Source organism: Rhynchophorus ferrugineus, unplaced genomic scaffold, assembly GCF_030347505.1.
Source record: "Rhynchophorus ferrugineus isolate W39M unplaced genomic scaffold, kcgeb_rfMv2 rfM1, whole genome shotgun sequence".
NCBI lineage: Eukaryota > Metazoa > Arthropoda > Insecta > Coleoptera > Curculionidae > Rhynchophorus > Rhynchophorus ferrugineus.
Window position 1 is genome coordinate 21,225,428 of NW_027472580.1, and position 16,998 is coordinate 21,242,425.

The 16,998-nt window shown below is 32.0% G+C and overlaps 1 protein-coding gene across 7 annotated transcripts in view; it reads left to right on the forward strand.

The window, feature by feature from the left end:
- The window catches only part of LOC143206226 (cytochrome b5 reductase 4), a 227,083-nt gene that overhangs the window by 145,291 nt on the left and 64,794 nt on the right, over window positions 1-16,998 (forward strand). For 3 of the 7 annotated variants that reach the window (XM_076419034.1, XM_076419026.1, XM_076419032.1), the window contains exon 2: window positions 15,142-15,364. The exons of 2 other annotated variants lie outside the window; for them this stretch is intronic. In XM_076419034.1, the coding sequence (XP_076275149.1) occupies window positions 15,205-15,364 (160 nt within the window). In that variant the 5' untranslated portion in view covers window positions 15,142-15,204. Of the gene's footprint in view, window positions 1-15,003; window positions 15,365-16,998 lie in introns of all 7 variants that reach the window. 2 more of the 7 variants (XM_076419027.1, XM_076419030.1) reach the window with 2 other exon arrangements.

Here is a 16,998-nt window from a genome sequence, read left to right on the forward strand (position 1 = left end):
TGGCTGACAAACAATAAAACCTCTATATTGAAACGGATCGAAATTACGTTTTCAGTCAATCCATATGTCTTCGAACTTTTTTGGTACTCCAGACCGTTGTTGCAGCAATTAGGCTATTATATGCTATTAATTAGGAGTAACATCACCGTAAGTTTCTGAAAGTGTGATGGGCTTCGGGAGCAGATTTCTTCAAATTAAACAATAAAAGTGACGAGTATCGAAAATGCTATTTTGAATGTTCCATAATTAGTATCTGAATACACCGAATAAGTCCTTCAAGTCATTCAAGAAAACTGTCATTTTATATAGATAAATGTCAAAACCATTGAATTTAATATTTAGATTATGCTGTCTAACAGTTCTTTGCTTCTCATTTTCACCAATACCATTCATCAAAATGCATACAAGCATATATTATGTCGAAATTTTATACAAATCATGAATTAAATCACTTCGATGTATACCAGCATCTTTTGAAAGACGCTGTAAATTCACTTAATACACTTAATAAAAATTTAGGTATTAAGCTAAATTGTGTGTATATTGTACAATATATAATACGTGTAGTAGATAGGTTTAATAAAATTCTTATTTACTTTTATTTAGTTATTACGATCATTATGTACATGTTTTATCTTAAAACGTTGTTTTTTGTATTAAAAATGTATGTTTGATTATTTTTTACTTTTTAGGCAGTTCCTTATCTGAATTTTGAAGTCTGTTCAATTTTTTTTGTTAAAAATGTTTTTTATAACTGTTTTTTCAGTGTTTAGTAGTGTGACTGATATAATTGAAAATACCTTCTCGAGATGCTTTTTTGCTTTGGTTTGTTTCCATTAGCTATGTATATATATATTCCTTAATTACACCGCTATGGCCGAAATTTACGTTTCCAATTTATCGGAATTCCAGAGATAAGTTTTGTTTATGTTGCAGCTTTGTTACAGCATTTTAAATGCAAATTACCTTGCATTGAAATGATTTGTGAGTTGAGTTCAGCGTAAATTTCCAACGGTACTCCATTGTATATACCAAATACTGCGGAAATTTTTTTTTTTAATTTTTAATGAATATTATTTTGAAATTCACATAAATTGATAATTTATAAAGAAATTATCTTTTTAATGACATATGATAAGAAAGAAGAGTTTGTGGTATTTGTAGACGGTAGTACCTGGTTTGAATTAATTTATACCGTTTACCGAAAAATATATTATTGAAAATATCATACATTACTATATACCATTTTCTTCCAAATTTCCGTCAAAAACGATCCCTGCCTCAAAAACTCTTCGTCTTTCAATCTATGAATCAAATATTTTTTTAATCTTGAGATAACAAGATAAACAAAAGGGGTGAACTTCTGCCTCTATGGCAATGAGTCATTAACCGAAACGAGCGCTAGTTAGAAGGTGCAACAACGGTGGCATCGGAATATGGTGGCTAAGGTGGTACTTTCCATTATAATTAAAATATAAATATTTTAACTCATTTTTAGAGGTGTAACGAGCATTGCTGTGTTAAAAACCAATTGTGTCCTTTGTTTCGGATTCGATCCTCTGGTCTTTATTCTTTCAATATTAGGTTTAGACGGTTTAATTATAGTTAATAGTTATCTCCAGTTTTAATTTCATTTAACTTTAGTAGTTGTTTGTTTATCGCGCCTTTCTAACCCCACTAAAATTGGATTTGCCACTAGTGGAGGTTCTTAACTCATAATTTTCTCCACTCCATCACCGATGATAATTCAATACAAATAACGCCGGCTTCATTGGCGCAGTGGTGAAGGCAACAGAACGGTTCCCCTCCTTCGAGTTCTGCTGGGGCATGGATGTACTTTATGTTTGTGATTGTAATTGAAAACGCCAGTAACCTGATTAAGACCGGATGTCTTCTGGGATGGTCTCTAAGTTGGTCACTGCCCAGTCGATACGTTAACGCCGATGACCGTTATTCGGAGCCCACGTTAAACTCTAGTTATGAAATATGAGGCATATAAGTTTTTGTAGTCAGGCCCATTAACAGTCACTTGATATAACATAGATAAAATAAAAGATGAAACCACAAAATGAAACTAAAATTACCAGTCCATATAAATACTTAAAGTATTTTTCCCTCAACAGATATTTTATTACATTTAGTTTAGTGTTTATTAATATCGAAATTAAGAAGTATTTAAACATCTTTTTTAAAGAATATATCTCCTGGAAACAATTAGTAGTATAAAACTTGAAGACTTCTTCCGAACTAAATAATTTTAACACTCAAAGTATTTGCGTTTCTAATTTGTCGAGGATGAAAAGAGCAATCCCGTCTCGTCTCTGTAGCATGATTGATGTTCGTGTCATGAAACTCAACTGAAAACTTTCGTTTGAAACTTTCCGCGTAAGAAGCGGTCTCGTTTAAGGATGGGAAATATTTTATTTATACTCATCGAGGATGGTTTTTGATCAATACGACTTGTTATCAATATGCATTTCTTGGTGAGATAACTTTGTAGTTACATTTCGTCTTCATATCTACTAGGTGCTTGCATGTAATCTGATCATTTTTACTTTAAAAAGGTATTTATTGAGAAAAATTGATAGAGTATATCTTAATTAACATCATTTATGTTTTCTCATATTTTTGGAAACTTGGTTATACTGTGTCAAAAGCCCTATACTGATTTGCAAATAATGCAATCTCGCGTGCCAACTGCTTGGATTCCAATAAGTAATCGTCAGAAGGCGCTATGTAACAGGTCCTTGAAACCTTGATCAGGTAATTGAAAAGTCTCCGGCCTACCATAGTAAAACACATTTTTTCGGCAAAATTAGTTTTTTATTCAACATAATTTCTTTCAATGGTGATACACTGCTATAGCGACCGTCCAACTTTTCGAAAGCATTCTTGTAGTACGATTTGTCTTTTGCTTCAAAGTAGCTCTTTTGGCGGTCACCTCTTCATTCGACGAAAATGTCTTCCCAGCGAGCATTTTTTGAGATCTGAGAACAAGAAGTAGTTCTGGAAAACAAGGTGGATAAGGAGGTGGATTTCGAAGACCAATTCATGGATTTTTGCCATCGTTTTCATTGACTTGTAACACGGTGCATTGTCATGGTGAAGCAGTACCTTCTTGTCCTTTCAAATGCAGCCGTTTTTCGGCGATTTCGTCCTACAAATGGTTCCTTTTTCCAGGTTGCCATGCGCATTCCAAATACAGACGTCATACAACCAGCCGACTGTTGCATTTTCACACGATTTGGAACGAGTTCATCGTGTGAAATCCATTCGAATAACTGTCAATTGGACATCGGAGTGAAATGATGGAGCCCTATTTCATCCATTATCACATATCGACGCAAAAACTCGAGTTTATTACGCTTGATCATCTTCAAACACTGCTCTAATTCATCAACTCGTTTTTGGTCAAAAGTGAGCTGCCGTTGCACCCACTTTGCTCAGAGCTTTCCCATACCCAAATATTCGTGAATGATATGATGTACAAGTTCGGCTGATATCTTTAGTGTCTATTATTTCATTCAATTTCAATTTACAGTCATTCAAAATCTTGTGGATTTTTTAAATGCGTTCGTCGGTAACAACCTCTTTTGGCCATCCGCTGTGTTCACCGTCTTCGGTGCTCATTTCACCACGTCTAAACTTAGCATACCAATCCTTGGTGGTTGATTTTCCTGGGGCAGTGTTTGGAAACTCGGCATCTAGTCGAGTTTTTTCTTCAACTGTATTTTTCCCTTCAAAAAGCAATATTTTATTTTTTTTACAATAACAAAAGTTGCTTTACTCGAAATGCTATAATTCACAAAACTAATGATCCGACAGCTGTCAAATTTATACATGCATCTTTTGAGGGTTAGGGCTAACTAAAAAACATATAGATTTAATTCTAGTAGCGTCTTCTATGTGTCAGGCCGAGGACTTTTCAATTAACCTGTTATAGTGAAAAGGCTGGATTCGACAGAACTTTCCTTTTGAACCGTAACAGTGTATTCTTCACAACTCTTTCAACATGTGATCGCCTATTGTCATGCAAAAGGATGCCCTTGCTTTTGTTTTCAGTTTCATACGGTTTTAGCAGCAAGCAATAATTTTGACTCTCCTGAACAAACCTATGACATCTGGAAACAGCTCTGAGTCATGAGCTGTCAAGTTGTCCGAAAGTTCTTTGAAAGTTTCGTCCAATAATTCTTGCAGTTAATTGTCTTCGAACTTTTTTGGTCGTACAGGCTGTTGTTTGTTATTGTCAAAGCCGACAATTGAGACAAGATGGAGCAGAATCTCCACAAGTACAGAATGGAAAGACTTAGAATGCGCTGTCTCATGTGTAAGGTTGTAATCAAGTTTTATTCGCCCAAGACACCTGAGGGCGCAAAGCGAGTTTATTATTTTTCTTATTACATTGCGTTTTCTCATTATGTTCTGCTCAGTTAATAATTTAAGAAAGGATCGCCATTAGCTGACAATATCTGTACGAGAACGTTCATTGTATTTGGTTATATTCATTCTTTTACCAATAAATGAAAAAATCTAGTGATAGCTTCCCATAAAAATGAATTAAAATAGGTCCCGAGTACTGTTAAATAACATTTAGATAATATAACGTAATAGTAGAATCATAACAATATGTATAATAATTCTTGATTGCAATATTACCTGTATATGTAATAATACTTAATCTTTTTAGTGTTGTTTTAGTGTGTCTGGTTCTTATCAGCATAAATGTGAAGATACAGGTTCTTCGGTTTCAAAAGCATCTTCGGAGAAACATGTGTTATAATTTTTAACTTTTAACCTCTCAGTTCAAAAATATGATATTTGTACTTATAATTCTTTTTGAACATTCTAATTTGGGCTGTGCAACTGCTGATACTTGATTAACTGATTTATCTTGTAGGCATATTATCTTTTTCAATAGATTAAGGAAAATGGTGCTAGAAAAATAAGATCATAACAAAAAATGTCTTTACTCCAGTGATTCGGACATGCAAAGCATGGTTACGAGTAAACCTATTCTATATTTTTATATTTTGTGACCATACGTTTCTAGCTTAAAGTGGACTTCAACAACAGATTTCTTCAAATCAAACAATAAAATTAATTATTGTCAATAATTCAATTTCAATAACACTGAATGGAAAACTGCCATTTACTACGAAATTATTTTATTCTTCGAATATTTTCCGGGTATTTTTATAACTCATAATAGGTCGATGCATTTTTCCATGTTTTTGAATCAACTCTATCGATTGCAGTACTTGATCTGCTTGTATTAAACTACTTCCAAAAGGTATAATTTAAATAGAAAGCTCGCCTTCAAAATGCATTGCTATTAATTAAGTCATTGTTATAATGTACTAAATATAAATTTTCCTTGATCACTTCAACCACTTCAATATTATTTCCCTTTAAATTATTTTCCAAGTCGTACGAAATAGTGATGAATTTTTCAGTTTGTTTAACAGTCGCTCAAAAGATTTACTACTTTGTGTTGATGCATTTTCAGTCAGCAGTGTCCTATGCGCCAAGCCTAGATATACTGGCCAAATGACACTGAGCAAGAACAATTTTTATTAGGTTGAAACTATTCAAAAAGAGCTAATAGAGTTATTCATTTTGGCTAAATGGGTATATAAATTTTTGAGGAAACATTGTTTTATGGTTGTTAGAACCTATGCTACTTTAACACATTAACTCACTTAAATACTCATGTAAAAAAACAACTTAACAATTGGGTTATTAGAAAGACATTTTATTAAAATAACTCGTTAAAAATGGTCTGTAAATAAAATCAGTTTATTTGTTAAAAACCTTTTAAATAATTGCAAAGTTTTAGTAATTTAATAATGATAAATAAATTTCATTAAGTTTTTCTTTGACACAACGCTAAAATTCTGAAAATATTTCCGAAGAAATTTCAATAAGTTCGCGAGAAATATCTATCATATTTCGACGTTTTCTGAAATCGAAAACCGGCGGCAATCTTACCCAAATAAATCTTGTTCAAAGTTTTCGGATACTTCCAGAAACTCAGCGTTGAAAGGGCCAAATCTCATTAGCAACGTTTATATTTTATTCTTTTTCAGTTTCCACATTTTGCTTTAAGTGTACGGAGTGGCTTTGATCCTTCGTGCTTTTCCCTCATTTGGTCGCACTGTGTTTATAATTGTTAATTAGTAATACATTTTTGTTCATGCATTGTTTTTATTAATATAATTTTCCTTTTAAAATAAAACATTTTTTTTACTCTTTGTGATTCCACAATCTGCCCTATAGGCAATAAGTATTTCTTATGTCTATATTATATTTACATGGCATGCAGAAAATCACTTCATTAAGCGATCTTCTGTATAAAATATTATTTTAATTATTTAGTCTTATTCTAAAGTCTATATATGTCCAGTAATCAGATCAGGTGGTGTTAAACGTTTTAGTCACGATCACGTCGCATATTTAGCTGATTAGCGAGTACATTGGGATGCACTGACACTCTTTCAAAGTACTTCACAAAAACACGTTGAATTACACTCGTTATAGGTTCTAGAGGAATATCGCGTTGTATCACTTTATTTGAAATATAGTACGGAGCATCAACAATGGCACGCAACACTTTATTTTGGAACCGTTGAATGATGGATATATTAGATTTGCTAGCGGTACCCCATAGTTGGATTCCATATGACCAAATAGGCTTGAGTATAGACTCATACAGCAACACCTTGTTATCTAATGATAACTTGGATTTGCGCCCGATGAGCCAATACATTTGATATAATTTCAGTCGAAGTTGTTTTCGTTTAGAGAGTATGTGCTTCTTCCAGGTTAGGCGTCGATCTAAGTGCATACCAAGATATTTAACTTGCTCTGCTTGATATCTTGGCGTACAAATTGCCACTTTTGTTATAACTGATATAACAGTGGAATTTTCTAATATAGATTATTTTTCTTAGAAGCAACACGTGGACTGAAAAGTCCCTGGGCTAACTCATAGATGGTGCTATTTTTATTGCATTCAACGCTTTTTCAGTTTGTACTAACGTTCGGAAGAAAACTGTTGAAATATCATGATATCTACTCATCCATTTGTGAGATATCCTGCTGCTAAGAGTGGTACAACTTTTGTTATTTTCAAAATAATGGATCAAAAACAATATTGTGTTTTAATTTTAAACTGCTTCTTGATACAAAGAAATACCGTTCAAGCCAAGCAATGACTTGAGAGGTGTTATAAAGACTCCGCTCAAGAAATAACAATAAAACGTTGGTTTGCTGACTTCAAACGTGGGCGTAGAGACACCGATGATGCAGAACGCAGTGGAAGTCCAAACGAAGTGGTAACAGCAGAAAACTTCAAAAAATCCATAAAATCGTTTTGAGTGATCGAAAAGTGAAGTTGCGTGAGTTAGCTAACATCGTGAAGATGTCAAACGAACGTGTTAGTTTGAGAAAGCTCTGTTCAAAGTGGGTTCCGCGTTTGCTCACTGTTGACCAAAATCAAAAACGTGTTGATGATTCTGAGCAGTGTTTGGCCATGTTTAAACGTAACAAACTGGAATTTTTGCGTCGATGTGTGATAATGGATGAAACATGGATCTATTACTTCACTTCGGAATCAATCAAAACGATCATCATCTCAAAGGACAGCTGGTGACAGGCCTATTTTGAGGCAAAAGATAAATCGTTCTACAAGAGTGGTAGTGAAATATTAGAGCGCCGCTGGAATGATTGTGATGCTCTTGATTGAGATTACGTTGATGAGTAAAGCCCATTTTGAACAAAAAGAACTGCGTTTTCTCTGTTACGGCCTAGACTTTTCAGCCCAGGCATTACTTCGAACACGAACGAGATAATGGAGACTCTCTCTGCGAGTAAAATGTTTTAGAGAAAATATTTTGTTCAAATTTTAGTTCTTCATGCGTAAAATATTTGTTAAACGTATCTTAATAAGTTCATTTATGCCAATAAAAAGAAAACAATAGACCATTTATTATGGACAAATTGAATATTTTCAGTTCGGAAAAAACGAAAAAATAATATTATATTAAAAATATAATATTAAACTTCAAACGAAATCGCGTTCGTGCTTTTGATTATGAGAGAGCACCCTGAATTTTTAGCAAATTCTGTTTGAAACTTTATTCTCCAGTTCTTCATCGCGACGCTGAGGGCAATTATACGCGTTTGTATTTCATTTTTTAAACTTACAAGCTGTAAATTTTCTATAAGGGCGACGGAAAGGAAATTTCAGAAAATTTCCTCACAATAAGGGGGACAAAATTCAAAATAATTAGAAACAAAAGGCAATGAAAATTAAAAATGTACAACTTTATAAAAGTTTGTAGGAATTAGAAAATCGCATCTATTTTGCTGAATAGGTTTGTACCTTTATAATTGCATTTAAAACAATATTGTATGATGTGATCAGTGCTCTGATGTGGCATAGTCTATCCAAAGTTGGTGTGAATATATGTCATCTAAATTTATGACGCCAAAACGTCAAAATGTTGCCGTGTCAACTCTGAGTTTTATTTCTGTTTGGCTTTGACAAATAAAAAAAATTCTAGTTTAAATAAAATATTGAAACAAAAATGTTATAAAATAAAAATGGTTTATTTTAACATTATAATACCTCCAATGCATATATTATCGAATAATTTAAACTATAGTTAATTATATAGCCACATTAATAATAGGTTAGAGTTGTTTTATTATATTTACATTGAACTCTTTTCCACACCACCTATGACCTACAGACCTTTATTTGTTACCACTCTCATTACCATGTTTTGGAAATAATCAGCATTAAATCATAATCCCATATTCAGAAAGTTTCACTCAAGTGAATAAATAAGCTGTTAATTTTCAATTTATCGAACGTTTATTTACGATTTCATCAGTTTTCAGTTTCTTCAATGTGTCTGATCAAGGTCATCCTAACCGAGGGTGCTATTAATCTTTGCTGTTTCCAGCATGAAGCACAATATATCCGCAATAATGTATTAATAAATAATATGACTATATAAATGTATGAAACCTAATCAATTTTTATTCCAACGTTTACCTTTTTCCATGAACTTTAGTTGTCTTAAAACTGTTTTTATTGTCCTCTTACCATTAGTGACCTTCTAAATACATAAAATGAAATAATACGTTTTTTGATTATCTTATATGTTTTTAAAAATTGTATTCTTTGATTTTTCTTGAATTGATGTCTGGAAGTTCCATTAGACCATTAGACCAATTTCAATACATCTTTAATACTTGTCAGACTAACAGTATCCTCTCAAGTAATTGTATTATATTATGTTTATCTTCAAAAGACTGACTAACTTCTAACTGAGTTCTAAAAACTGACTGTTTTTATACATTTCATATATTTGATCTCTGATAGTTCTAACATCAAGCTGATCTTGATTTGCCATCCGCTTCGTATGAGGACGGTTTCTTTTCGGTGAATACAAGATTATGTTTTTAATTTTTTGAGATATTTCAGTGACCGTATCCATATTAATATTCAGTGCAGCTACAACACGCTAGAAATATATTTTCAATAAATACCGCAGCAAATTAATAGTTAACAGTAAAAAATATTTACCTCTCTAACGAATTTTCTGGCAAGAAGGGGCATCCATTATCTCGTTCTTGTTCCAAGTAACTGATTAAAGAGACAATTTGTTTGGTCTGGCATCGGCATTTTTAATCCCAGTAATAATAAGCAGCGATTTGATATTTATCAAGACATGCAAAGCGTTAAGACAACATTTGTCGGGTTATAACCTCTTATCACTATTATTTTGAAGAATTTTGCATACGTTTGACTACCGGACGACTTTGACAGGCTGCTTCGTTTACGTGTTCGAACGTATCAAGCAGCATGGTATCTCATTTTAACTAGAATATAATGAGAAGGAAAATATTGTCTGGTTCTAAAACGAATTTACAAATTGCGACAAGCAATACATTAAACATATTAATGACGTATGGTCGCAGCAACTGTGGATAGGCTATATATGCCTACTCTAATTATTTCAACACTGTTGTCCAGTTTGAATTTAGTTGCACAACCGTTTTTAATATATGAATGTAAATATTTCAATCTGCTAATTATATCAATGTCGCCTATGAAATAAATTCACGATAAAAATATTAGTAACAATATTATTATTACGGTATGCTAAAAATAATTAATAAATCAATTAATGAACCGTATTATTTAAATAAATTTATCCTAGATTTGGAAAAAAATAAATTGACAAAAAAATGAGTTCCTTATTGAAAATCTATTTTGCTTTGTCAAATGTAAAGTTTAACAACACGACTTTACAAATTGAGGTCAACTTTTGGACCCGAGCACGTGAGAATCCGTGTGTGACGATTAGTTCTAGTTTTCAAGTTTGTGCATGGTGGCAACACTGTGCCCTTATAACGGCTGTCAGCTGACTACGTTACATTAAACACAATTTGGAACTTTTGTTGGTGCTGTAATTGTGATTCGAAATGTGTGGAAATAATCAGAATTGAATCTTAATCCCATATTCAGAAAGATTCCCTTTCTTCTTCTTATTTTGTAAAGTCGACTCAAAATGTTTCTGTTACGTTTGTGAAAGTTATATACTTGGTAAAGTAGAAAAAATCATGAAAAATGCAAAATATGTGTATTCGCAGTACTTTTGTTTTGCTGTAGTATGCACTGACAAGCCATGAGTACCGATATTTCTTTGAAACACGTGCAGAACAAAAATATACAAGTCATCACTGAAAATATATACTTTTCATTTTCTGTATCAACGTTGTGCAAGGAATAAAAAAATAATGTAGATGATTGCTACTTTTGCTTGATGAATATCATCGGTATGTATTATCGGCTATCGGACGTATTATCAGTGTCGAGGCCAGTTTCATGTACTGACAGTAATCCATTATCAATTTGTCGAACTACAAGTGCAAAAATGCCTTAAAATACCTTGTCTTCATCACCAATGAACAGTGAAAGCGATTTTGATATTCGTAAACTAATGGCTGACGCAAATTGTACAAAATGTTTAACGCCAGATGAAGCAGGAGTATGGACATCAAAGTATTGTTCACAACTTTTTCGATAACCACAAATCACAACAGAATCCACAATTTGTTGCAAAACTACTACGGGATTGGAGCTCGAATGTCTATCAATATACATTTTCTACATTCACATCTTAATTTTTTCCCATAAAACTCAGGTGGCACAAGCGACGAGCAAGGAGAGCGGTTATACCAAGAAAAACCAAAAATCGAAAGGCGATACCAATGATTTTGGTATGAAGACCTGACGAGCGATTACTACTGGACCCTAGTCCGTGAAACATATCCCAAGTAGTATAAAAGACTCAGTTCAACCTCCGTTCATTTCTCGTTCAGGTCAAAAATAGTAAAATAATGAATTTATTAAATATTTCGGAAGCTAGAATCAATTTTGAAACCCTAATTTACCTTGTAAAAAGCTTTTGATTGCTCATGTCTAAAACCATGTATATAGTCTATTCAAAGTTTTTTTAGTAATGCTTCGTGGATATTTGTGACGTCGAAACATTACAATATTGCCGCATCAACTTTGAGTTTTACTTCAGTTTGGCTTTGACATACAAGAAAATTCTAACAAAAAGGTTATCAAATATAATTTATTTAAACATTATAGTACATCTAATACATATATTATCGAATGACTTAGAACTACAATTAAGAACACAGGCATAATAGTTTGTAGGTTAAATTTGTTTTATTTACAATATACTCTTCTCCACACCATCCTTGCGTTTTTTTATATAGTGTTATCCCCTTGACTTGACAAGTCATCTTGGTATCACTGTATTTTTATTTCTTCTGCGTATACCATTCTTGATAAAATTAATCACTGAATTCTGTCTAATGCATTTACCATATCTACAAAACAGTTAGCATTCTCTCCTCGTACGTTCTAACCTAATGCTTATGTTTAATTATGAACAATTACAAACATATCTGTGCACACAAATCTTTTACGTCTTACAATACCATTTTCTACAGTAATATTCAATTAATTATGTGCATACATTTAGTTGTTTTCACTCTCATCACTCTGTCTCAGGAATTTCCAGCATTACACCGCATTATCACATATCCTGAAAGTTTCCTTCAATCACTTTCACTTTACGACTCACTGTCCAATTTAATCACTAAACTGTTAAATTCTAATTCGTCTAAAACATGTTCACGATCCCATCATTTATCAATTACTTCGTCTTGTCCTTTTTATGTCTTATCGAGTTCATCCAAATCGAAGGTGTTATGGTTGACAATGCTTCCTTCCACGTATCCAAACAGTTTTTGATGTAATATCCTTCTCAACCAGCAATATATCTGCAATTAACGATTAATAAATATAATGAACAACAAAACTCAATTGAATGCAGTTGTAACTTTTTACCGTTTTGCCAAGAGTGCTACAATGAACCATTTTGAAATATTTAAGTTTCTTATATTATTTTATGCCTTTAATTGAATTATTTTTAAGGTAATATCTGGAAGTTCCATTAAACCTCTCCGAGATTTATCTTTACACCATTTAATATGTCTATGTATATATGCCCTGTAATAGTGTATACAAATGTCTTACATCCCTCAAAAAGCTGCATGTCCCTAATTCTTTTATGTATACTTTCCAGAGAAACAATTTTCTCTAAAATAATTTTATTAAATTATGTTTATATCGATAAAATAGTTTGTGTACTTACTGTTCTTATACATTTCGTATATTTGGTCTCGAATAGAGCCAATATCAAGATGGTCAAGATTCGTCACCCACTTTGTATGTAGACGGGTTTTCTTGGGTGAATCTAACGTATTATTCTTCATTTTGTAAGCGATGTTATTACGACTTATATTATTTAATGTCATAATAACCCCACTAACAGAATTTACCGGCAAAAGGGGGCAATATTATAGTCGCAATCAATTTTTAACGCTGAATATCTATTGTGTTCGGCATTTTCAAACAAAATAATATGATATATTACGGAGCGACTTAAAATTTATCAAAATAAAGGGCTATAATATTGTTTGCTGGTTTATAACTTGTAATAAGTATAACTAATATTTTCTAACATTTGACCACCGGACCGCGACCAGCTGTCAGACGTATGCAAAATTCTTGAAAGCAATAGTGATAAGAGGTTTTAACTCTTACCTATAAATTATCGTGGCTGTATAATTAACTGTAGTTTTTAGATATAGTATAATGTTAAAATAAATTAACATTTTTGTTCAATTATTTTATTTAGGTTAGAATTTTTTTTGTATGTCAAAGCCAAACTGAACTAAAACTCAGAGTTGCTGCGGCAACATTGTAATGTTTCGACGTCGCAAATATCCACGACGCATTACTAAAAGAACTTTGAATAGATTACATATGCGCAATGATACATCAAAAAGTTATAATAACTTTTCGAAGGTGATTACCAGTGAGTTGGATTGAGTTTCGAATCGCAAACATGTATTTAAGAAACAGTCAGACAACAAACATACCGAAAATAAATATAAAAATTATCAATTAGGAGAAAAAACTGATGGCTCTATAATTCTTACGGATGGTGACTAAACTGAAATATTCGTTCATAACGTTCATTATAACGTCTTTTTTTGCTTACTATTCCCATCATTTTCTTATAATGAACATGTATCTCGTTCTATGTTCACTCGAAAACCGTCTATACTTGTGTTTTAATTAAAACAAGTCAACGAACTTTTTTTACTTCATTTACTTTAACACTTCTATTAATTAATTTTTTTTTGTTAATATAACTAGAGTAGCTTTTGAAATATTTCATATTTGCAAAAAAAGTACAGAGTGAAGCAATTTTCCAGCTTGACACGTATTCCATTCAAACTCTTTCAAGTATGATGCTATACACATTTTAATTGATTTTAGGTTCGCTGATGATAGCGCTCTACAGGTGTTGACATTTCTTCATAACATAGCTCGCATTAAAACAGAGCCAGATGATATCAGAATTTCATTCACCATAGTATGTTCCAGCAAAAAGTATGTTGTATGTTAAACATTGTTTTTTTAATAAAATGCTATGTAATAAAGGTTAATAGGCATTAACATTAAAGAAACATCATTAATTATTTTGATAAAGATGATTTTTTTTGTTGAACTTGACACTCATGAGCCTTTATTTTATCTTAAGGAAATATTGATGAAATAGATAATTCTTTATCATGTATAAAGTATGTATTTACTAAATGTCAATTTGTACTTTTAGGCCAATTGATTGATACATTCAAAGTCAAATTTTGTAGCTATGGTGTTGATGATGTTAAGGTAGAAAAAGAATACTAATAGTCTGTTTTTTCTATAATTTCCTTGGACAAAATTAAGTTTTAGTCGTTTATTTTTAATATGTATTTTTACCTTGAGCTTGGAATTCAAGGTCATATTAACTATTTTACTGTATTCGTATATGGAATTGCTTTAGAACATATATATAATCGACTACTTTCTACTTTCTTGCACATAATATTTAGATGTATGTAGATTTCCTAGCATTAAATTTAATTCACCATTTCTTAGTGTTAGTTTCTTCATGTTAGATATAACGAATATTGCAGTATAATCAGCATATATGGCATTGTTACTCCTTCACATTTAGGGATATCACTGGTAAGGAGTAAATACAATATTGGTCTAAAGACACTACCTTATGGGAGTTTTCAGAGAGATAACTATAACCTAAAACAGAAGTATACAGATTTTCTAATTGCAAAAAATGAATAATTAAAACTTAAAAAACAATAATTATAATAATTGTAAAACGAAACATATTCCTTATTAATTGCTAAAAAAAATAAAAGAAGATTCATGGATCAATTTTCCAATACAATTTCCTTTATTATGTTATTGTAACTTTTTAAATTAATTGATACTGAAACATCACGAGTTGCTCTATAATTCCATAACTATTCCCAATTGTTTTAAATTTAAAGCCATCAGACTCAAACTCGAGCACGTTATTAATTAGCACCGTATAGCTTCGGACAGTAACGATCGATTAGACGAAACGTCCCGTATATAAATATCAGCTATATATATGCTAATTAATATTCTGTTATATAAATTGATAGTTAAATTAAGTGAAATTGATGGACCTTTATTTCAATTTTTGTGAAATGGCATAGTGACAGACCATGTTCTGTAAACTGAAGTTAACTACGTGTTGTTGCTGGAACTGGAAAAGTCAATCGGAAGTGTCCGATGATGAGATCAAAAAGGACGCGACGCGAAACGTCGATCTTTCGAAAGGCGATGACAATTCAACGACTAGCGACAACGATTTAGATGAAGAAGGTAGGATTTTCTATTGTATGTTTTTTATTCTCCTTGTTTGTCTTTCTAAAAATTAGTTGTATGACATATACTTTTTACATGTGTTTCAATTAATTTACTTCGTATAAAAAGTATATAACAGGAAATTTAATCCCGTAAAAATATTCTATCAGTTGTTTTATATAAGTTTATATAATCATTTCTGCATTTCTGATGTTACAACTAATCAGGACCATGTCAAGAGGTCAGCTCAGCTACTTGAACAGTGTGAAGCGGAATGTTATTTTTAAGCAGAATGACTTACCTGCTTCTTTATACGTATGTACAGTAAAGAACCTTTTCTGGTCGAGTTTTTCATTCAGTTCACCATTAAATAAATTGTTGACTGTAACGTTCCGGAGTCACATATATTGATCACAAAACACCTTCCCAATTTATCATAAAGCATATCCTATTTCAGGTTCCATCGGGAACATTTTCTCTAATGATATCGCCTGTTTTGGCATCGATGCATCGGGGGAAAGGTACAATCATGCATTAATCTAGGATATATTTAGTCACATATGGGATTCCACCTTCAAATTTTTAAAATGTTTCTATTTATTTCATAACTCCAAGCTAATACGCAAGTTTTAGGTGTGTTTACGTTAAGTTTTAATCAAGTTAGATTGCAATTTTGCATTTTCAAACATTAGGTGCTGTCCAAAGCTTAACTGATCAGTATGACCCAAATCACCAGTTTCAAATCACGCCAGCAACCAAGTTGAGTAAGACTGGATGTCTTTTGAAGAAATTTTTGGAAGTAGCGTATCGAACTTTTGTTTTGAGATTTCTCCCTCCTTTCATGACATGAATTTTGTGTGGAAAAGTAAGTTTTTGTTGATTTGTGGACCAAAAAGTACGAAAATTATTGCAAATCACAGCGATTTATCAAGGACACGGAGGGGCGTATTCTAAATTAACATTTTAATTAAAGCCCATAATTTTTTTTGGGTCGACAATCCGAAAAAATGGATAAAAATCATTTTTATACTTTTAGCCAATTTTCGAGCAATCATTAACTTAGATGTAATTAATTCTCCTCTAATTATTTTTTTCTTTCTTTCTTCCTAAGGTCGGCGCCCTTTTAATTTTCGGAAGAGAACAATCGAGAAATCGTTTTTTTTTTATATCAAGCCGGAAAATCTGTACCGCGGAGAACGCAATTATTAATCGTGCCACGGGATAAAGTGAAATTTCCTAATTAAAGGAAAAAAAAAGGATCGCCAAAATTTCGTTTAGCCCTACCATTAATTTCATTTGCATATTGATTTAAACTGCAACTCACAATAATCCCATATCGATTAATGAAATTAAAAGGCATATCGTTACTTTTTACATTTGTAAGACGATTCTTTCTTAGTAGGCTTTACATATTAATATTTGGATATATCAACATATAATCAAATTTCAAGATAATATAGTTTATCCAAAGTAGCAGCGAACATACGGCATCTAAATGTATGACGTCAGAACGTCGCAATGTTGTCGCAACAACTATGAGTTTTAATTTATTTTGGGTTTGACATATAACACAATTTACAACATTAGTCGAAAAATGTAAACTACATTTAATTATACAGCCGCAATAGTTTATTGGTTAGAGTTGTTTTATT